The sequence below is a fragment of the Pelophylax lessonae genome, assembly GCF_965119305.1.
Source record: "Pelophylax lessonae genome assembly, chromosome: 6".
Lineage (NCBI taxonomy): Eukaryota > Metazoa > Chordata > Amphibia > Anura > Ranidae > Pelophylax > Pelophylax lessonae.
Window position 1 is genome coordinate 262,150,489 of NC_138773.1, and position 24,783 is coordinate 262,175,271.

Here is a 24,783-nt window from a genome sequence, read left to right on the forward strand (position 1 = left end):
TGTATATATAATGTTTGGGGGTTTTAAGTAGTTTTCTAGCAAAAAATACTGATTTTAACTTGTAAACAAAAAGTGTCAAAAATAGGCTCGGTCTTAAAGTGGTTAAGGAGGAAAATCTTCCGGTCCAGAAGTGGTTAAACAATACACTTTATCAGCTGCAGAACAGAAAGCAATTAACTCACTTTGAAAAAAAAATTGTTAGTGCTTGCCATTGTAAGAAAGCATTTTAGTAAATGGGAAGCAAAGGTTTTCAAAGCTGTTATCTGGTCATGATTTGCAACCCAGAATCAATAAAGTTCTATCCCTGGCTTTCTCTTTGCTGCTGCTTACCACTGGCTTTTTACAAATAATTAGAAATAGGGCCTGGGTCAACAGGATTTTGTTTGCTTCAAACGGAGTTTGCATTTTCATGGACGTCCCCCCATTATTTTATTTTTTTTTAACTAAAAAAACGTACAAAATTTACTGATGCAGCACATTTACTAATAGCCTCAGAAATGGCAGAAAGGACCAAGAGTATGCCTGGCTAATTAGGAATTACTCAACACATGAAACTAAAGCATAAAACAAGACATGGTAAAATAGTGCAATTCCTGCACTACCATGCTCAAAAAAAAGAGAACTCAGATACAACTGACACTACTGTGGAGGCAGTGGAAGTGTATTTTGCCAATAGAGCAGATTATGTTTGTGGTCATAGATGCAACTGTTACATTGGAGACCAGTGAAATATCCTCCAATACATTTGTGGTCATTCCCTTGTTATTCCCCTGTTACACTGAGGTCATTGTAAATTAACCAATTACATTGGAGATCATTGTAAAATCCTCTGGTACATTGATGGTCAGTGTCAATTCCTTTGCTATATTGGTGTTCAGTGCAATTGCCTTTGTTACAATGGTTATCAGTAGAAATTTCCCCATAGAATTTGTAGTCAGTGTAAATTCCCCCATTACATTAGTAGTCAGTATAAATTCCCCCATTACATTAGTAGTCAATATAAATTCCCCCATTACATTAGTAGTCAGTATAAATTCCTCCATTACATTAGTAGTCAGTATAAATTCCCCCATTACATAAGTAGTCAATATAAATTCCCCCATTACATTAGTAGTCAGTATAAATTCTTCCATTACATTAGTAGTCAGTGTAAATTTCCCTGTAACGTTGGTGGTCAGTGTAATTTCCTCTGTTATATTAGTTGTCAGCTTAAATTGCCCTGTTACATTGGTGGTCAGTGTAAATTCTTCTGTTACATTTGTGGTCAGTGTGAATTTCCCCAATACATTAGTAGTCCATTTCAATTTACTCACAGGTGGTCAGTTTACATCCCTCTGTTAAATTGCTGAACGGTGTAAATGTCCCAATAACATAGGTGGTCAATGCAAATTCCTCTGTTATATTGTTTGTCAGTGTAAACTCCCCCTTTACCTTGCTGGTAAGTGTGAATTCCTCAGTTACATTTGTGGTCAGTGTATATTCCCTTGTTATATTGGTGGTATTGTAAATTCCCTCATCACATTGGTAGTCAGTTTAAATGTACTCATTGGTGGCCAGTAAACAGAATATCCCTCTGTAAATCCCCCTATTACATTTGTGGTCAGTAAAATGCCATTGTTACATTGGTGATTAGTAAAAATACTCCATCATATTGGTAGTCAGTTTAAATGTATTATTGGTGGCCAGTAGACATTATATCCCTCTGTTACATTGGTTTTTAGTATAAATTCCCCCATAACATTCGGGGTGGTGAATGGAAATTCCTGTGTTATGTTGTGTTGTGTTGGTTGTCAGTGTAAATTCTCCCTTAACATTGGCAGTCATTGTTAGTTCCTTTTTTTACATTGGTGGTCAGTGTAAATACCCCTGCTACACTGCTTGTAAGTGTAAATTCCCTTGGTATATTGGTGGACAGTGTAAATTCTCCTGCTATATTGGTGGTCAGTGTAAATACCCCTGCTACACTGCTTGTAAGTGTAAATTCCCCTGGTATATTGGTGGACAGTGTAAATTATCATGTTATATTGGTGGCCAGTGAGAATTCCCCTGTTACATTGGTGGCCAGTGTAAATTCCCCTGTTACCCTGCTTCAGTGAAAATTCCCCTGTTATATAGGTGCTCCATGTAAATTCCCCTGTTAAATTGGTGGCCAGTGTAAATTCCCCTCTTATATTGGTGGCCTGTGTAAATTCCCCTGGTATATTGCTAGAAAGCGTAAATGATCCAGTTATATTGGTGGTAAGTGTAAATTCCTTTGTTACACTGCTGGTCAGTAAAAATTTCCCTGTTATATTGGTTGTCAGGATAAATTCCCCCGCTATATTGGTGGCCAGTGTAAATTCCACTGTTATTTTGGTGGCCAGTGTCAATTTCCCTGTTCTATTGCTGGCCAGTGTAAAATTCCCTGTTCCATTGGTGGCCAGTGTAAATTTCCCAGTTATATTGGTGGCCAGTGTAAATCCCCCTGTTGTATTGGTGATCAGTGTAAATCCCCCTGTTACATTGGTGGCCAGTGTAAATTCCTCTGTTATATTGGTGGCCAGTGTCAATTTCCCTGTTCTATTGCTGGCCAGTGTAAAATTCCCTGTTCCATTGGTGGCCAGTGTAAATTTCCCAGTTATATTGGTGGCCAGTGTAAATCCCCCTGTTGTATTGGTGATCAGTGTAAATCCCCCTGTTACATTGGTGGCCAGTGTAAATTCCTCTGTTATATTGGTGGCCAGTGTAAATTCCCCTTTTATATTAGTGGCCAGTGTAAATCCCCATGTTACTCTGCTGGTCAGTGTAAATCCCCCTGTTATATTGGTGATCAGTGTAAATCCCCATGTTACACTGCTGATCAGTGTAAATCCCCATGTTACATTGGTGGCCAGTGTAAATGCTCATGTTTTATTGGTGGCCAGTGTAAATTCCCCTGTTATATTGGTGGCTAGTTTAAATGGCCCTGTTACATTGTTGGTCAGTGAAAATTCCCCTGTTATATTAGTGATCAGTGTAAATTCCCCTGTTATTTTGGTGGATGGTGTAAATTCCTCTATTATATTTGTGGCCAGTGTAAATTCCCCTGATACACTGCTGTTAAGTGTAAATACCCTTGTTATATTGGTGATCAGTGTAAATCCCCCTGTTATATTGGTGATCAATGTAAATGCCCCTGTTATATTGGTGGCCAGTGTAAATTTCCCTGTTACACTGCTTGTCAGTGTAACGTCCCCTGTTATATTAGTGATTAATGTAAACCCCCCTGTTAAATTGGTGGCCAGTGTAAATTGCCCTAATAAATTGGTGGTCAGTGTCAATTACCATGTTATATTGGTGCTCAGTGTAAATTTCCCTGTTACACTGCTTGTCAATGTAAATTCCCTGTTATATTGGTTGTCAGTGTAAATTCCCCTGTTATATTGGTTGTCAGTGTAAATTCCCCTGTTATATTAGTGGCCAGTGTAATTTCGCCCGTTATGTTGGTGATCAGTATAAATTCCCCTGTTACATTGGTGGCCAGTGTAAATTTGCCTGTTATATTGGTGGCCAGTGTCAATTCCTCTGTTATATTGCTGGTCAGTGTCAATTCCTCTGTTATATTGCTGGTCAGTGTCAATTCTTTTGTTACACTGCTGGTCAATGAAAATTCCCCTGCTATATTGGTGATCAGTGTAAATTCTCCTGTTATTTTGGTGGACGGTGTAAATTCCTCTGTTATATGTGTGGCCAGCGTAAATTCCCCTGTTATATTGGTGGCCTGTTTAAACTCCCCAGTTACACTGTTGGTCAGTGTAAATCCCCCTGTTATACTGCTGAACAGTGTAAATTCTTCTGTTATATTGGTGGCCAGTGTAAATTCCCCTGTTGTATAGGTGGCCAGTGTAAATTCCCCTGTTGTATAGGTGGCCAGTGTAAATTCCCCTGTTACACTGCTGGTCAGGGAAAATTCCCCTGTTTTGTTGGTGGCCAGTGTAAATTCCCCTGTTGTATAGGTGGCCAGTGTAAATTCCCCAGTTACACTGCTGGTCAGTGTAAATTCCCCTGTTATATTGGTGGCCAATGTAAATGTCCCTGTTATATTGGTGGCCAGAGTAAGTTCCCCTGTTACACTGCTGGTCAGTGTAAATTCCCCCGTTATACTGGTGGCCAGTGTAAATTCCCCTGTTATATTGGTGGCCAGTGTAAATTCTTCTGTTATATTGGTGGCCAGTGTAAATTCCCCTGTTACACTGCTGGTCAGTGTAACTTTCCCTATTATATTGGTGGCCAGTGTCAATTCCCCTCTTATATTGGTGGCCAGTATGAATTGCCCTAATAAACTGGTGGTCAGTGTAAATTCCCGTTATATTGGTTGTCAGTGTTAATGTCCCTGGTATATTGGTGGCCAGGGTAAATTCCCCTATTATATTGGTGGCCAGTGTAAATTCCCCTGTTACATTGGTGGCCAGTGTAAACTCCCCTGTTTTTTGGTGGCCAATGTAAATTCAGCTATTATATTGGTGGCCAGTGTAAATTCCCCTTTTAAATTGCTGTTCAGTGTAAATTCTTCTGTTTTATTGGTGGTCAGTGTAAATTCCCCAGTTATATTGGTGACCAGTGTTATTTCCCCTGTTATTTTGGTGGCCAGTGTAAATTCCCCTGTTACAATGCTGATCATTATAAATGTCCCTGTTATATTGGTGGTCAGTGTAAATTCCCCCGGTTAAAATGGTGGCCAGTGTAAATTGCCCTGTTAAATTGGTGGTCAGTATAAATTCCCCTGTTATATTGGTGGTCAGTGTAAATTCCCCTGTTATATTGGTGGTCAGTGTAAATTCCCCTGTTATATTGGTGGTCAGTGTAAATTCCCCTGTTATATTGGTGGTCAGTGTAAATTCCCCTGTTATATTGGTGGTCAGTGTAAATTCCCCTGTTATATTGGTGGTCAGTATAAATTCCCCTGTTATATTGGTGGTCAGTGTAAATTCCCCTGTTATATTGGTGGTCAGTATAAATTCCCCTGTTATATTGGTGGTCAGTGTAAATTCCCCTGTTATATTGGTGGTCAGTGTAAATAGCCCTGTTACTTTAAATTGGTAATCAGTGTAAATTGCCCTGTAATATTTGTGGCCGATGTAAATGACAGTAACATGAAGAGGGAGCACACAAAGAGGGAACGCTCCCTTTACTCATGTTGAGATTTATAATGACACCAGCAATCGTTTCATTAGAAATCCGCAGTGGTCAGCTGAGCAGAGAAGGAGAGACAGAACGCACAGCGATTATGTATTCTTATTCTTTTCTCCCAGTTGGAGACTCGTCTCTGTAGGACTGATGTTTTCAGCTAGGAAGAAAGTATTCATGAAGCTCCCGCTCTCTTCCTCCTTCTCTCTGTTCATCGGTCTGGCAGCTGCGGGTGATTAACAAAAGGATTCCTGGTGTCACAATAAATTTTACACAAGTAGAGAGTAAATGGATCTTTCCCTCTAGTTCAGTTCTTCCTCATTCTATAATTGCCACTTTTAATTATGCCTGGTTCCCCCTCTGCTTTGCAGGAAACACCCCACCCAGCATGCAGTGTACTGCTGACAAGTGCCATCCACCAAGCTCTGCTGGGACAGGGTCCTTTAGCACCCAATACAAACATCATATATTTTATTTTTTTAAGCAGAGGTCCTAAAGGATAAAATGGATGGTGTTGCAATTTTCTATGTCACACAATACTTGCGCAGCAAATGCAATTTTGTTTTTGTTTTTAACTACACTATAGTGAATTTTAATGCACAAAAACACAATATAATACCCAAAATATAAAAGATGATGTTACGCCATGTAAATAGTACCCTAACATGTTACTCTTTAAAATGAAGCATGCTCGTGTAACAGCGCCAAACTACTGTACAGTAAAACCTTGGTTTGAGACTAACTTGGTTTGACAGCGCTTTGCAAGACAAGCAAAATTTTTAAATACATTTTGACTTGATATACAAGCGATGTCTTGATATACAAGTAGCGTCATGTATAAAAAAGAAGAGAGGAGCCTCTAAAGTGTAGCAATATGGTTACATTTAATGAAGGTTCAATATTTAGCAACTCACATGGTTGATGATTAAAAGAGGCACATCTAAGTACGCAGGCATCCGGGGTAAAGCTGTCCACATAGATCGTCCTCCCCACCACCATCGACGTCATCCCTTCCACACTGCGCTCCACGAGTTCAAAGCCTTACTTTCAGATCACTCTACTGCAGGCTATTCTTCCCGGTCATGATTGCAGACTGACAGTGGTGAGAGTCGGTGGTTCAGAAGATGGTCTATGTGGACAGCTTTACCCGGATGCCTGCATACTTAGGTGTGCCTATTTTAATCATCAACCATGTGAGTTGCTAAATGTTGAACCTTCATTAAATGTAACCATATTGCTACAGTCATATCTCTTATATTCTGTAGCTCTGCTAGATTTTGCTTCTATTCACCTTGGGAAGGCTGCATATTGTGGATGGACATTTTATGGTAACACAACCTATCACATTGCTATAATCTTTGTATATAGACTATAAACTGAAGGACTTGTGAAACTAATCATCTGAGTTTCCATTATTTCTTATGGGGAAATTTTCTTTGATATAAGAGTGCTTTGGATTACAAGCATGTTTCCGGAACAAATTATGCTCGCAATCCAAGGTTTTACTGTACTTAAAAAATCTCCGTAGGCGATGCTATATGAGCCTTTACAGGTTACCAATTTAGATATTCACAGAAAGTCTGGCGCTAGAATTTTTGCTCTCACTATAACGTGTTTACATATGTGTTTGCGACCTATATATGTGTTCACCTTTGCGTGTGAGCATGGGGGGGGGGGGGGGGGCGTTGTCCCTTTTACAATTTTTTTTTATTTTATCATTTATTTTATTTAAAAAATATATATTTTTACACTGTCTCTCTAATTTTTTTTTTTTTATCAACTTCATTGCTATCACAAGGGATGAACCAAGCTGGGTTTGATCAGATGTTTGTTCAAGCCGGTAATGGCTTGTTTGCATGAGACCAAAACCGGAAGGGACAAAACCCTTGTTGTTTCCGCTTTATGACGTCGCACAGTGGGAGGAACAAAATCAGCCCCTGATTGCACAGGAGAACCACGTAAAGGCGGTGGTGAGAGAGGGGTGGGGCCCCCTTCTGCCACCTGTAAAAGTAATTCTAGCTACTATAAGTTCCATTAAAAAAAATATTCAAAATTAGATGGAGCTCTTGGCTGAATCATTTTAGATGCACAGTGTTGATGGATTAAGGAAATAAGGAATCTTAGTTTAAGTGCGATGGCTAAATATGTGTTAGAGCCGGTTCATATACAGGCGACCCGACTTCCCGGGGCGACCTGTGAAGTCGCGGTGCACAGCTCGCACCACGACCTCGGAGCGGCATGCATGGACTTCATATCATTGAAGTCAATGCAGGTCGCTCCAGGTCGCCCCAAAGTAGTACAGGACCCTTTTTCTAAGTCGGAGCGACTTGTGTCGCTCCTATTAGAACGGGTCCTGTGCTACTCTATGGCAGGCGACCCACGGCGACTTGTCAGGCGACCAGGTCGCTTGACAAGTCGCCCCAGTGTGAACGGGGTCTTATTGGTTCTTAGTGCTGTTCAGATATTTTGGAAGGGAAGTATCCTTGCCCCTCTTCCCTTTTCCCCTCCGCCCCCCCCTTTTTTATTTGTTTTTCTTTCTGTTTTGGTTTTTGTTGTAAATTTTGTGGATATTGTGGGGATTTTTTTTAGTGTCTATTTGTTATTAACGGGCTATAGGTATTGATAAGTGGTGTCTATGGTATTGATGCCCCTACAGGGGTAATAGAAAGTTTTTTGACTTATGGTCCTTTGTATCTATACATGCCGTTATTATTTATTGATGGTATCATATATAAATTGATATTTTATGTTATTTTTGTATTACTATTTTTGAAAATCTTACTAAAGAAACATTCTATAAAAAAAAAGTAATCCAGTGGCTTCTTAGCCACTAGGATTACTTTAGCATTGAAGTGATAACCCGATCATTGCTGGAGCTGCATTGATGACTTATATATCTGTACATTGCTGATCGGCAAGTGTTTTAAGCTTTGAAGTTGAGTATTTACAGTATACTAGCAGCCAAAAATACACACAGACTTTTAATGAATTTTTAGCTCTGTTATAACCCGCTGTACATAAAAAAATGGATATTTAGCAACCCCAATAGGAACATAAATCCCACCTAAAGCAGGTCAATTGCTGGTCTTTAGAAGGTCCACTGTAGATCACTAAAACTGTCCATGAATTCTAAATCAACTCAGGAGCAACTCAGATTGATATCAACCCAATGCCATCAACACAAGCCCCAAAGCCTGCCTACCCAGGCCCTCAGATAGTGACATTGTACATTTGCTGACTTGAACAGCTAGTAAAATAAAGCATTAATATTGTTGACCCTACTGGGAATATACAGTGCAATATTCATTGAATTTAGACCCCACATTCTATTTTCACTATAGGCCAACCATGTTGTTGCAATAGTCCTGCTGGCACCCTCCAACATTCTGAGAAAAGAAATTGCCCTTCAAAGTAGAACTAAAGGCAAAGATAGAGTTTGAAAGAATTATGCCCCAGAGTCCCATTGTTAGATTCCCCTTCAGTTTTTGCCTCATAGCCAAAACAGGAAGTGAGAGGAAATCCTTCCAAAGTGAGGAAATACCTAGTTGTCACCAGGAAAAGCGTAACTCCATTTTTGTTGAGAAAAAAATCATTCCTCTCTGGATGATCTATGTACATTACAAGGATTTTAACAAACTTTGTTACAGATTCTTACCTTTTGTTATTCTGAAGAAATCATTGTTTGTTCCTCTGTGCCTCTCTGCTGAGTGAGTCTAATGGAAGTGGTTTCATAATTATCTGTCAGCTGTGGCAGCTGCAGAGCTCTAATGAGGGAAGCTGCTGGGCCTGCATCCCTTTAGACGTGTTCCTATTAGGATTATCTTACCAAAAATTACATTTTTGTTGCAGGGGATGCCAGAAATATGACTTGTAGCTTAAACAGACTTCTGGGGAAATCGGTGAGCCAATCACACAAGCAGGAAATTATATTTCTGGGGTGTGGTCAGTACACATTCTGTATACAGAACAGCTTTAGGTAGCCATATTGCATTTTCAGAAAATTACAACAGCTGCAGATTGAAAAGGAAAGGTCATTTTTAATAACATTAAATACTAATATGATTTGTGTCGCAATTGTATACGCTATATTTTTTTTTCTTTATTTGCTATTTTTTTCCCCCACGAAAGTGAAGTTACCCTTTAACCGGTTCCTGACCGCCCGCCACCAATTTACTGTGGCAGTGTGGCTCTCCTGCACAAACCGACGTAGACCTACTTCGATCACGCGCCTGTAGCTAAGGGGTGAGCGCACGCCACTGGCAGCATGCTCCTGCCCCCACTTGGCAGCGGGGACTCCGATGCACAGAGCAGGCCTTGATTGCCGCCTGACGCTCGCGATCGCTCCCCGCTGAGAGAGAAGAACGATCAGCTGTTGTAAACACAGCTGAACATTCTTCTCTCTGGAATGATCACAGAGCGCCTGTGATCCTGCTATATAGGATTTACTTCCTGGGTTCAATCTGCCCTTAGTTCAGGCATGCAGGCAGAAGAGTGTGCTTAGCTGAGAAAACCCCCCCTCCCCTCCTGAAGACTTTTTTTGGATGTTTGACATCATTTGCCTAGGCATGGAAACCAGGAAGTAAATAAAGACGTTAAAAAAAAAAGTTTAAAACAAGTAAATATGATATACTTTTCCATCCATTTACTAATTCTGGCAGCATAAGGATTCAAAATATTCAATGTTGATTGAGAGAGTGAAGTTCCACTTTAAACACTTCAGCTCCGGAAGGTTTTACCCCCTTAATGACCAGGCTATTTTTTTTAGATTCGTCACTGCGTTACTTTAACAACAAATTTCGCAGTCGTGCGACGCTGTACCCAAATACAATTGATGTCATTTTTCCTCACAAATAGAGCTTTCTTTCGGGATAGATTTTTGGAATTTTTATTTATTTTTTTGTTTTTATTAGTAATGGTGGCGATCAGCAATTTTTAGCGGGACTGCAACATTGCAGCGGACAGATCGGGCCCCTAACTAACATTTTTGACACTTTTTAATACAGTAAACAGTGCTAAATAATATGCACTGTTACTGTATAAATGACACTGGCAGGGAAGGGGTTAACACTGGGGGTGATCAAAGGGGTTAATGTAAGCCTAACTGTGATTACTAACTGTGGGGGGGGGGGGGGGTTCTGTGACAGGCACAGAGAGATCGCGATTTCAGCTTGCCTGCCTGTCTGACAGAAGACTCGCCTGCTTTGTTTACATAAGCAGGCGGGTCTTCTTTTGGTTTCTCCAACGATCGTGGGAGGGCAACAGTAACCGCTGCTGCTCCTCCCATGACCTGCCTCCCGCTGTGTCTAATCAAAGCAGGAGCACGGCTTCGGCTGCGTGCACGGGCCGCCGACACCTCGTGCACAAAATCACGTAGTACTATGGCGGGCAGTCGCCAAGAGGTTAAGGTCCTCATAAAAGTCCATCATACTTTAACCTCCCTGGCGGTATGATTGTTTCCAATTTTAGGTGCTGAAAGCGTTACCATTATTTTGCATGTAATTCTTAAGGACGAGCAGCCCAAACCAACTATTTACATATGATTTTTTTTACTGTGCGTTCTTCTTTATAACATCTCGGGTATGATAAAGTTTGAAACACAAAATCATAAATTATAATATAATAAATAACTATAAATATATATATAAAGTACAGTAAAACTGCAGGAAAGGGCACTGGGGGCAAACTAATGTCAATTTGTTTTATTTTGTAATGTAATCCAATAGGATTACAATATATCAGTGTGTTTGTGTGTTTTACTCTTCAAATTTGCCGCCGGTTCCACCCCCTGCGAGCGTCACGTCACAGGGGACGGAAGCCGGGGCACACGGAATCGGGCGGAAGATTCGGCCGCCGTATGCGGCAGGGACACATTGCGGGATCCCGGGGACAAGGTAAGTAACCTCTACCAGGATCCAGCGATGCTCCCTGAGTGTGGCTCGGGGTTACCGCTAATGGCACTAAAATTCCACCCCAAGCCACACTCAGGAATACCACTAAGGAGGTTAAAGGACTGAATAAAATCTTGCAGCAGACCTGATTTGGCCCACAGGCCAAAGTTTGGTGACCCCGGCATTAGACCAAAGAGAGAAACAATGGAAGAGAACAGAGGGACAGAGGAATTTGAATCTATAAAAGGAAGGGAAAGTCCTTCTAAAGAGGGACATATGGGAGGTATGTAGACATGTCTCATGAAGTCTTTGAACTAGACATACTGGGGATGGTTTACTAAACCTGGAGCACTCAGAATCTGGTGCAGTTGTGCATGGTAGCCAATCAGCATCTAACTTCAGCTTGTTCAATTAGGCTTTGGAAAAAAAAAACCTGGAAGCTAAATGGTTTCTATGCAGAGTTTTACCAGATTTTTCACTCTCCAATTTTAGTAAATACCCCCCACAATTTCTGTATCAATCGTAAGATCTGTTAGTACCATATGTTTGGGTTGTTGTATTATGATAGTCCTTGTTTACTCCATAGCGGTTTCTACAGAAAAAAAGGTTCTCCAGACTATATCTAGATAAAAATACTGTATCTCTGGCACAGCATGTAAATGTTTTGAAAACCTGAGGTTTCATTTGGCAATTGCTTCCAGAATTTTGCTTTGTCATCTGCTATTTATGGAGACCTTACCACAAATGTCTCTTGTAGCTACAGTCGGCAAGACAGAGGACACTCTGAAAAACGCTAAATGTGAACTTGGTTTGTATTTAACTGCAAAAATAGCTTCTGAAAATCACTGTAACCTTTTATTACTGAGCAAGAGCTCATAATAATAACACAATGGTGATAAAAGTGTCATCTAGCCAGCAGTCTGCATTAAAGTGGTATTAAACCCAAAAGCAAACATTTATGAGCTTACCATTTTTAGATGAAATGACTGCATTACTTTTCTCTTTTAGGCTTTCTTTCTTCTATTTTCATTGTGTGATCCAACCAGTAAGTCTGTTATAAAAAAAAAAAAAAAAAAATTATCCAGCAGATGTAGCAGTTACAGAGATGAGATAAACCATGTAACACTAGAAGGGGTGCTTATAATGATCAGCTTATATTTATTTATGTAAAAACCTTTATCCCAAAAGGAAAAAAAAACTGATGTGACTGCTTATAAAGTATTAACTGGAGTTTTGCTTCAGTTTGTTAGTGTATTTAAATCTGCTAGTACATCTAACACTTCCCTCCCCCCAGACTGACAATTCTGCTGTCCAAAGGTGCCCCCTGTGCTCCTTCATCCAAAGTGGGGGCACTCTAATACAGGAGGTGTGTTACTGGCCAGATCACCAGGTGAAAACAGAGGGGAAAAAGCCTAAGAAAAGAAAACTGGTGCAGCCACCACATCTAATGATTGGTAAGCTGCAATATATTACATTTTTGGTTTTGGGTTTAATACCGCTTTAAGCCGAAAAAAGCTTTATTTAGTGTAACTGGAATAGGTTAAGGAAAAAAAAACAAAAAACTTTTTTTAAGGCTGGACTCCAGAAAGATATAAAAGTAATATATGAACACAGCTCTGTATTCAATAATACATTTTAAAAATTGTATTTGTTTTAATGCATGCAGTATAAGTATCTAAATTTGACTTAAAGGAGAAGCAGCACAAGTAGCCAGGGTAAGGACCATGCCGATAGGAAGAAAGAGTAGAAGAGCAGAGAGTTGAGCTCAGCAGGCTGCCGGTTCCCCTTTTACTGTCCAGTCACAGAGTAAGGTTGGGGAGGGGACCTGTTAGTTAAAGTGACACCGCGGCAGTAAAAGATCAAGTTCCTCCCCTGGCTACACATGGCTGTGCTGTGTGGCAAGAAAAGGTAAATCTCATAAATCTCAGGACTGGTTGGACAGAAATACAAATCATTTGAAAGGTAAAACAGCTCATATATGTATATATATATATATATATATACATATATATATATATATATATATATATATATATATATATATATATATACATATATATATATATATATATATATATATATATATATATATATACATATATTATATAACTAAAAGTATTGGGGCGCCTGCTTTCACACACACTTTAAACTTTAATGGTATTCCTGTCTTAGTCCGTGGGGTTCAATATGAGTTGGCCCACCCTTTGCAGCTATAACAGCTTCAACTCTTCTGGGAAGGCTGTCCACAAGGTTTAGGAGTGTGTCTATGTGAATGTTTGACCAACCTTCCAGAAGCACATTTGTGAGGTCAGGCACTGATGTTCATCCCAAAGGTGTTCTTTCGGGTTAAGGTCAGGACTCTGTGCAGGCCAGCCAAGTTCCTCCACCCCAAACTCACTCATCCATGTCTTTATGGACCTTGTTTTGTGCAGGAAGGGGCCATCCCCAAGCTGTTCTCACAAAGTTGGGAGCATGAAATTGTCCAAAATATCTCAGTATGCTGACACCTTAAGAGTTCCCTTCACTGGAACTAAGGGGCCAAGCCCAACCCCTGATAAACAACCCCACACTATAATCCCCTCTCCACTAAATGATTTGGATCAGTGCACAAAGCAAGGTCCATAAAGATATGGAAGAGCGAATTTGGGGTGGAGGAACTAGACTGGCCTGCACAGAGTCCTGACATTAACCCGATAAAACACCTTTGGGATAAAATAGAGCGGAGATTACGAGCCAGGCCCAACTTCAGTGCCTGACCTCGTAAATGCACTTCTGGAAGAATGGTCAAACATTCCCATAGACACTCCTAAACCTTGTGGACAGCCTTCCCAGAAGAGTTAAAGCTGTTATAGCTGCAAAGGGGGGGCCAACTCAATATTGAACTCTACAGACTAAGACTGGGATACTATTAAAGTTCATGTGCGTGTAAAGGCAGGGGTCCCATTACTTTTGACAATATAGTGAATATATAATCTGGGTATTTAGATATTAAAGGTTAGCATATTCAGAATAGTCGTTTGTTAATGTGACTGTACTATACAAATTCTGTTCTGCTTTATTAAATAAGATTTATTTATTTTAGTGGAACTACTGTATAATGCTTACTATGTTGTACTATTACTAATGAATCTTGTCTTTTTTCCTTCCAGACCTTTATAGTATTGAATAGAGGGAAGGCAATCTTCCGCTTCAGTGCCACGTCTGCCTTGTACATTTTAACTCCCTTTAACCCCATTAGAAGAATATCAATAAAGATTTTGGTACATTCATATCCTTTTCTGGTATAGAGTCTGACAATGGAATACATAGTTTCAGGGGCAGAATTGTTGTCTCCAGAGACCCTGAAAAATGTAAGAAGCCAGTGAGTGTTTTATACTTGTATTTGCATGCAATGGATTATGGAATATTAGTTTTAAGTTTATTGGCTCTTTTATTTATTTTTGGTTTGTCAGTAGTAAATATCTAACTCACTTTAATGAGGCCTCTCCTAGATTATATAAAGATGCTCTCCACAGTGAAAAAGAGTTGACATGTTCAGAGATTTGTATAGTAGATCAGTGCCCATTTAATCCGTTTTACAGCTCCTCTGCAGCCTTCGGTTACTGGATTCACATCCCGCTAGTCTGGATCAGAGGTATACACACTTTCGAAACAAAGGACCAGTTTACTGCCCTTCAAACTCTAGGGGGGGGGGGGGGCAGACTGTAGCCAGTGGAAGTAGAAAATGCCCTGCTATCAGTGGAAGAAAACAATGCCATAGGCTCAGTAGTCGGCAGGAGTAAAAAAAATTACATCATTGGTGTGAGTGGGAGGAATAGTGTCCCATTGTTGGTGTCACTGGGAGAATTAATTCCCCATCTCTGGTGTCAGTGCAAGGAATAGTACCCTGTTGCTGGTATCAGTAGGAAAAATAGTACCCCATTGTTGGCGTCAGTGGGAGAATAATTCACCATGTCTGGTGTCAGCGGGAGGAATAGTACCCCATTGCTGGTATCAGTTGGAGGAATAGTGCCCCATTGTTGGTGTCAGTGGGAGAAATATTTCCCCATCTCTGGTGTCAGTGGGAGGAATAGTACCCCATTGCTGGTATCAGTAGGAGGAATAGTGCCCCATTGTTGGTGTCAGTGGAAGAAATAATTCCCCATCTCTGGTGTCAGTGGGAGGAATAGTACCCCATTGCTGGTATCAGTAGGAGGAATAGTGCCCCATTGTTGGTGTCAGTGGAAGAAATAATTCCCCATCTCTGGTGTCAGTGGGAGGAATAGTACCCCATTGCTGGTATCAGTAGGAGGAATAATGGCCCTATAGGCGTGCACACGGGTTGTGCCGGGTGTGCCCAGCCACACCCTAATCACCCTCGTGCCCTGCAATCCTTCCTTGCAGGTTCCACCATGGCTGCCGGTCCGCCGCTGAGTCTGCTCTTCCCCTGGGCTGGCTCACTGCTCGGCTTGGCGCCGCTCAGCTCCGGACTGAATCGGAGCCGGCGCCGCACACTTTGGAGTGGTGGGGGAGACAGGCGTGCGGTGCGAAGAGGGACTGTCTGGGGGAGGGACTGCCTGTGCAGCGGCTGCCCATCACAGCCAGCGCGGGAGAGAACCAGGCAGAAGTGTGGTGACGTCACGTGACGGTCTGTGGTGCTGGCAGCAGGAAAACATTGCCTGGGGAGTCGGGCAGGTGAAAAAAAAGGTAAGTAGAGTAGTAGCACTAGTGTGTAATGAAAACGGAAATGTTTTATTTACAAATTTTACAATTTCACTATCATTTTGTTGAGAGGGCAAGAACCAGGGAAGGCAAAATATAGGCAGGTTACATTTTATGGTCCCAACTTTCTATGGTACATAATGCAGTGACACCTTTCCCCCATCAACAGGCTCCTGTAAAAAAAAAAAAAGAACAAGAATCTAGCTACATGCAGCCTTGTTTCGGGTCCCGCTGCATCCTACAACTGACCAGAAATAATTCCTCAGCACAAGCCACCTGTTGGTGCAGTTTTTCTACACCATAGATGCAGAGCAGTGTTCCCAAGGTTTTTGTGTGGGTTAGCTGCACTTTGCCATAGACTTCTATTATGTCCCATGTTTTGATGCCCTTTTTGAAAGTGCACCAAAACTGCCCTTTCAGTTTTTGTTTTCAGAGAGTGCACCAAAACTGCGGGATTTAATAGAAGTCTATAGAAAAGTGCAACAAACCCACACGAAAACTGCAGGTACACTGCACTGGATCCATGTAAACCATATGGCATCAGTGTGAATGCACCCTACTGCGAGGAGGGAAGACCAAAAGCTAATTTTATGGGTACAAAAAGGCTTTTGTTATGTTTATCCACATCCTCCAGGCCCCTCCCACTGAAAACAGAAAATTATCACACCCACCATTCACCGCGGCTTTGGGGTGCACACCCTAATGCAGTGGGCTGCGCACACCTATGAATGGCCCATTGTTGGTGTCAGTGGGAGAATTAATTCCCCCATCTCTATTGTTAGTGGGAGGAATAGTACCCCCTATGCTAGTATCAGTAGAAAAAATAGTGCCCCATTGGTGATGTCAGTGGGAGAAATATTTCCCCATCTCTGGTGTCAGTGGGAGGAATAGTACCCCATTGCTGGTATCAGTAGGAGGAATAATGGCCCATTGTTGGTGTCAGTGGGAAAATTAATTCCCCCATCTCTATTGTTAGTGGGAGGAATAGTACCCCTTATGCTGGTATCAGTAGAAAAAATAGTGCCCCATTGTTGGTGTCAGTGGGAGAAATATTTCACCATCCCTGGTGGCAGTGGAAGGAATAGTACCCCATTGCTGGTATCAGTAGGAGGAATAGTGCCCAATTTTTAGTGTTAGTGGGAGAAAGAATTCCCCATCTCTGGTGTCAGAGGGAGGAATAATACCCCATTGCTGGTATCAGTAGGCGGAATAGTGCACCATTGTTGGTGTCATTTAAGGCTGATGATTTATGTAAGGGATATAGACTGTTCACATAGCAGCATGTTCATTCACTTTGAATGGCCAATTATAAGTAAGAAATATTTCACCATCCCTGGTGGCAGTGGAAGAAATAGTACCCCATTGCTGGTATCAGTAGGAGGAATAGTGCCCAATTTTTAGTGTTAGTGGGAGAAAGAATTCCCCATCTCTGGTGTCAGAGGGAGGAATAATACCCCATTGCTGGTATCAGTAGGCGGAATAGTGCCCCATTGTTGGTGTCAGTGGGAGAAATATTTCCCCATCCCTGGTGGCAGTGGGAGGAATAGTACCCCATTGCTGGTATAAGTAGGAGCAATACTGCCCCATTGTTGGTGTCAGTGGGAGAATTAATTCCCCATCTCTGGTGTCAGTGGGAGGAATAGAACCCCATTACTGGTATCAGTAGGAGGAATAGTGCCCCATTGTTGGTGTCATTTAAGGCTGATGATTTATGTAAGGGATATAGGCTGTTCACATAGCAGCATGTTCATTCACTTTGAATGGCCAATTATAAGTAAGAAAAAAAATGCATTTTTCCTAGAACATGATTGGGTAATTACAGTGAATAATACAGTTATGCATTTTTTTTAAAAATTACTTTGGTTGACTTACCAAAGGTTTAGAGAGGGGTTGGATTACTAAAGGCCAATCGACTGTGCACTTTGCAAAGTGCAATTGCACTGTGCAAGTGCAGTTGCTCCAGAGCTTAGTAAGGGTGGTAAAGCTTCACTTTGCAAAGAATACCCAATCACATACAGGGAAAGTGAAAAAAAAAATGCATTTTTGCTTGCATGTGATTGGTAGTTAGGAGAGCTTCTGTTCATTTACTAAATTCTGGAGCAGAGTGCAACTGCACTTTACAAAGTGCACAGTCTATTTGCCTTTAGTAAATCAACCGCAGAGTGTTCACTTTGCAAAGTGTATGTTCACTTAGTGGGGGAGATGTACTAAGAGTGTAAACACCAGTCTACAAAAGTGTACTTTCCCTGAATAAGTAAAAGCTATGTTCATTTCAATCATCCAATCATGCACAAGCAAGATCCAGGTCGCTGGGGAACACAGATATTTGCAGCTGTCCCCGCAGCCAGTGATTTCCTGCAGTGATCGCTGGTTGTGCAGAGAGCTGCGAATAGCTGCGGTCACCAGCAAGCTGTCATTTTAGTGAATGAGGCCAGCACCTAGCTGCTCAGAGCTGCAGCAGGAATCTTGGCGCTACAATTTGCATTGGCTTAAATCGCTGGTGTGAATGTAGCCTTACTGTCTGAAAGAGTAGAGCATGTTCACTTCCCAAATAAATGTTTGCTTAGCTTAAAAAACAAACTTAGCTTAGCAAATAAAGTGAAGCTATGTTCAGTTTAATCTTTGGTCTTTGATAACGCCCATTAAGGCGGGCGAAACGCGTCAACGCACTTCCGGGCAGCGGAGCATCGCACGACGTCATTTCCTCTTAACCACCGTGGAACGCACGCCGGCAGCGTACGCGGAAATGGAGGATACCGTTGCAGATGTAATCCATGCTCTTAAAAACTTTACGCTTGTGAGTAGCATTTTGTTTAATGGCTTCACTATTATGGCTCCTTCTCTCCTTTACAACATATGGACCTGATTAAGTGGAAAGGAGTAAGCTAAAGGCATCCTAAAGAGGTTGTGCAGGATCCATCCATCTGTCCAGGGGATACTGTGTGAGCTTAATGCATCCTTTTTCTCTCCATTTGGTGAGTGCATCCCCATAGGGGGCCTTCTTCTTGAGAGCACTTGGGCACTTTTTGTGGAATATTTAAGCACTTTTCAGCACCTTAGTTCCTCTGAGGAAACCATCTTTTTGGACTGCACTTTATTAATTTTTTGCACCAATACATGTTTGATTGTTTTATGGACATTTAAATTGTACTTCACTTATGCATTTTGGATGAATCTTGAACACATTGTGCACTTTATCCATTATTGTATACACGGATTCATGTGTTAGAATGGCCCAGTCAAAGTCCAGACCTAAATCTAATTAGGAATCTGTGGCAAGACTTGAAAACTGCTGTTCACAGACGCTCTCCATCCAATCTGACAGAGCTTGAGATATTTTTAAAAGAGGAATGGGCACAAATGTCCCTCTCTAGATGTGCAAAGCTGGTAGAGACATCCCCAAAAAGACTTTCAGCTCTAATTGCAGGGAAAGGGGATACTACAAAGTATTGACTCAGGGGGGCTGAATACAAACGCCAGCCACACTGTTCAGATATTTATTTGTAAAAATATTTGAAAACCATTTATCATTTTCCTTCCACTTCACAATTATGTGCCACTTTGTGTTGGTCTATCACATAAAATCCCAATTAAAAACATTACGTTTTTGGTTGTAACATGACGAAATGTGGAAAGTTTCAAGGGGTATGAATACTTTTTTCAAGGCACTATATATATATATATATATATATATATATATATATATATATATATATATATATATATATAATATGTGTGTGTGTGTGTGTGTGTATATATATATAGAGTATATATGTATATATATATATATATATATATATATACACACACACACACACAAATACTGTTGATAAACACAAATGTTTTGCCTTTCATTTCTATTCTAAGGTGAATGGGTTGTTTTACAAGATGAGGGATATATACTTTAATGACTGGTTTGTTATTGTTTTATACTGTAATCAAAGTAAAGAAAAATATGAATTAAGATATTTATTACATCTCTCTCCTTTAGTGAACTAGCACAGGTCAGTTAGTGGTCCGGCTGCTCTAATGATTCAGAGCTCAGCAAGGTATTCTCCTTGTTTACATGCTCTACATAAAACCACATTGTGAAGATTCTGTGCTACAATGCTGCTAATAATAGGACCTATAAATACATAGGAGTGCTGAGAGCACTTTCCACCATAAATTAGATCCATGATTAGATTTTGCATGGCGCCTGTATGACAAAGGAGCCCATCATATGCGGCCATTATTTCTCCATCCATTGTCAGGTGGTAGCTTCTAGGAAGTAATATAGGGGTAATGCTGTTATTTTTATATTTAGTTTGTACATTACAGGGGAGATCTAATGTACTGTCGTAATGTGATGCTAATTTAAAAGGAGATATCCTTTAATTTGAATGATGTAAAATGTTTACTTATTCATCTATATATCGTAAATAGTACTGATTGATTAATTGCACCCCATCAATGTCTTCCACATGGCTATGCTGAACATGCTTTTCATTGGTTTGGATCACTATAGCATGTACTTGCCTCCATCTAAAGAAGGGTGATTTCTGTCTGCTGCCTCATTCCTCTGCTACCCTCACAAGTCTGACCGCTTTTTCCGACTCCAAGGGATTCCAGGGTGATGGAGAAGGAATATTCCAGCACACAGCAAATTATTGAAAGTCTCAGTTGTGCCTGTTTCTCTATGAGACTCCACTCGAGTCTCTGGTTACACTCAGAATGCTGCTATATGCTCTGCAGTGTGCAACATCAGACACCCCCACTCTCACCTGCTAAAGCTCAGAAATGCTGTGTAAAATGTGTGCTTTAGGAGGTTGTAGAGGAGAGGTGGCTGCAGATAAACAGGTAAAACATATGTAGGATGATTTGTTTCATCTCTGTGTATCACCTGTGGCTAGTCACTTCAGTGGCTTAATGTGAGAGTTTGCAGCCACCCTCTCTATATTTCCTGATGACTTTGTCACTAGGGGGGAGATTTACTAAAAACTGGTGCACTCAGAATGTGGAGCAGCTGTGCATGGTAGCTAATAAGCTTCTAACTTCAGCTTGTACAATTAAGCTTTGGCAATAAAACCAGAGTGGCACCAGATTTTGCTCTTTACAGTTTTAGCAAATCAAGCTCTAGGACTTAAAGTAAGAGGAAATTTAAAATTACAAGTTGTCACTGGGTCAGCAATGGAGGGTAAATCTTGCAAGGGGACACTTGTTACCTTGGGTCTCAGAGAGGATGCCTTAAATTAGAATAGAGCTCCTCTTAACTCTTGTTGTATCTTGAGTAGGAAAGTACAGAAAAACCTCTTCACACAGACACCAGAAAAAAATGTCAAGGGTTTTAACCAATGTTTTGGCTTTAGATATAATTTTAAGCTGAATTGTAGGAATTCAACAAGTTTGTACAAAGTGCAGGCATACTGAGTCAAGTCCAAGAAAGTGCATGTCCCCTCCTGAACTCATTTCTATTATGTACATCTGACAGGTTTATGGCACTCCCCAGAGGGAACACTTAGGGCTGTGAGAGGAGATAAGCACACACAGCAGCTATGTCCCCTCCTCTCCTCTGCTGCCCATTCACAGAAGCCCTTGTATTTTGTGAATGAGTTCACATAATATAAAAACTTCTGTGATTGGGCAGGAGGAGGGGAGAGGTGGGCACAGCTGCTGCATTGACTTAATACACTTGAAGGAGCTGAGAGCAGAATATCCAGTAACAGAGCTCCAGATGCTATCTTCCTGGAACGCAATAAACCTGTAAGATATAAATACTAGAGATATCACCACCTGGTGGCATGCACCTTGTTGGACTCTAAATGCACTTTTTACAAAGTTGCTAAATTCCTGGAGTTCAGCTCTAAAGTAGTTCTAAAGGCTACATTTTTTTACCACTAGTACTTTTACTACCCCCCCCCCCCCCCAAACACTTACTTTCTATCTGATCTATTGCTCCCCAAACTTCTGGGATTCAGGGCAGACATTGACAGCAGCAAAGCACTAGGCTTTGCTGGCAGCAAGGGGCAGAGGCTGCCTTGCCAGTGCTCTTTGTGTCTATTGATTCACACAGCTTGGCTAGGAGAGGGAGCTATCTAGAGAGACACCTGCAAAAAGGGAGCCAGGGATATCTGACTATAGGAAAAAAGGGACTTTTCTGGAGAAGAGGACTACACATAATAGGTATGTGTGAACCACCCCTTCTGAAAGAGGGTTTAGTATTCCTTTAAGGAAAATTCATTATTAAAATATGAAACTGTCATTTGGTGTACATTGGTCATTGCTTGAATGTGGTTAACTTTGATGTTCTGTTATTCCAGTTGTTTTTTCCACAATAATTACCATATTTTAAGTGCTATCTGTATTAATAAAAATTGTAAAATCAAAATCAATGGAGATTTCTAAATGTAACTCATATAACAAATACACAATGTAAAGATAGCAAATTTAGGTATTTAAAGCAGTATTAAACCCCAAAGCAAAAATGCATTAAATTGCAGCTTACTGATTCTTATATGTGATGGCTGTATTATTTTTCTTTTTTGCTCTTTTTCCTGTATTTCACCTGGTGATCCAGCCAGTAGGTCTGTTATTTTTCTGCTTACTTTAACATACCAAGATGTCCAGGAAAAGTAACAGTTAAAGGGTTGACATAAACCCATTTACCACTGACAGAGGAGCTTACAATCATCAGCTTTAATTCATTAGACTTTTTACTCCAAACGAAAACAAACTGTTTGCTGTAGTTTATCACAAAGTGTTAGCTTGAGTTTGGCTTCAGTTAATCAAATCTAAATCTGCTAGTCTAAGGCCCCTTTCACACTTGTGCAACTTGTCATGCAACTTTGGACATCAGAGTTGCACGACATGTCGTTGCCCATGTTTTCCAATGATAACCATTCATATATGCGCAACTTAAAGTTGCAGCAACTTCAAAGTAGTTCACGCACTACTTTGGTCTGACTTTCATGCAACTTCAGGGCCATAGACTTCAATGTTAACCCTCAGAAGTTGCATGAAAGTCATACCAAATTGTTATACTATGCAACTTGTGTGCAACAGTTGTCCATTAAAACTGGTCAAAGCCAAAGTCGTATCCATGTTGCACCCGTCCAAAGTTGCGTCAAAGATGCATCAAAGTTGCATCAAAGTTGCACCAAAGTTGCACTCCAAAGTCGGTGCAACTTTGGAGTCCTATAAGTGTGAAAGGGGCCTAAAGGCCCGTACACACTTGACGGAAATTAGACGAAATATCCTCCAATTTTTCTCTCTCTTGCTCAGCGTTCATTACCGTTTTTAGTTGACAGTGCATAAATGTTCACGAAGTTTCTCGTCCGATTTTTTTTTTTTTGGGACATTTGGTCCTAGACTTCCGGGTTGTCAGCAACTTCAGATCATGCGCGGTCTTTCGTATCCGATTTTTCGCGGACGTACTGCATGCACATTATTGGTCGAAAATTGGTCGTCTGGGGACGGACGGTAAAAATGTTGGTGTTTGTCCCTCCGTTTTTTTTCGTTGAAAATGTCGGTATCGGCTGCTGAAAATTGTTTACACACTAGCCGAAAATCGTACGATTTTACCTCGGAGGGGAATTTTCAGCAGATTTTCTACTAGTGTGTACCCCACTTAACACTCCCCTCCTTCCAGACTAACAATGCTGCTGTCCAAAGGTGTCTGCTTTACTACTTCATCCAGAGTGGAGACACCCTAAGGAAGCATGTTACTGGCTGGGCCACCAGGTGAATTATAGGGAAAAAAAAGCCTAAAAAAGAAAACGAATGCAGCCATCACATCTAATGATTAGTAAGTTGCAATTTATTCAATTTTTGGTTTTGGAATTAACTAGTGATGCACCGAAATTTCGGCCAAAAATAGGGTTTTCAGCTTGTGCGATTTTACCGCAATTTTGTTATGATTTTGCATTGCTTATGGTGTGTTTATCACAAGTCACGTGTCTCAAAAAATAGATCAAAAATGCAACACGGGTGCATTTTTTATGTCTTCTTGCTGTTTTTTTTTTAATGCATTTCAATGGGAACGTGCGTTTTTTTGGGCAGTTTCGCCAAATTTGCACCAAAAATGTAGCAAATTCATTTTCATTGAAATTCATGATTTTAATTAATAAGTCAAATATAATACAATTATTTATAAAAATATATTTTTTTTTAAAAATCGTCAATTACAGTTTCTGCTAAGTGCATCCTGAATTTTTGGTTTCAGTTAGGGCACAGAAATTTTTATTAGATTTACCACCATTTTAACTGAGGGAAAACCTTTACGTTAAAAGGGCAAACTTCATAATAATGACCTCCTAAATCTTCATATAATGTGGGAAATGTATTTCTAATAATGACGGTAATACTGAATGAATAATAACTGTAATTAAAGAGATGCATTATATATTCTTTTTAAATATTAATTACAGTATTGCTGTGACAGTTAATGAAGGTCAATATTAAAAAGGAAGCCACTTTTTTTAACTAGTTTGACAACCTATGGGCAACCTAATACATATGCTAAATAAAGTCTACAGCATCCAGTGTTCTATTTTTACACTTTTTGATTGTGCTGCGGTTTGATATCTCCCGTAGCTGCAAAGCATAATAAGGAGGAAAATATATATTGAATTACAGCAGACTCTGGTGAACTCAGGCAAATGTGATATGCCTCAATGTGCCCAAGATTGACAGTTCCGCCTGTAAGAATCCAGCGTAATATCACCTTTAGAAGGAGTTTGCTCTAATATTCTTTTTCAGTAGGTAACAGCATACAACTCTACCTGCACTCCAATCTTCTAACTCTGCACTTTATAATAAGTGTTTCTATTTGCATAAAATATTTTTTCCAAGGTCAAAAAATAATCCAGCATGCCAATATATCTCCTTCCTCCCTTGTGTTAGGCCAAGGGAAAATGATATACATATACAAAAGGATCTGATGCAGCCATCAGAATGTAAATCATGTGCAAGTCAAGATTCTGTCTAACATCCTTTTTTTTTAAAAGCTGAAATCTGGGGAAACTACCCTTGCAGCGCTACCCCCCACCTCCCTCCTCCCATATACACTTTC

The 24,783-nt window shown here is 40.5% G+C and overlaps 1 protein-coding gene across 1 annotated transcript in view; it reads left to right on the forward strand.

Moving 5' to 3' along the window:
- LOC309558200 (sodium channel protein type 2 subunit alpha-like) overlaps window positions 1–24,783 on the forward strand; it is a 218,850-nt gene that overhangs the window by 63,089 nt on the left and 130,978 nt on the right. The window contains 1 exon segment of the mRNA XM_082261220.1: window positions 14,183–14,300. Within this exon segment, the coding sequence (XP_082117346.1) occupies window positions 14,183–14,300 (118 nt within the window).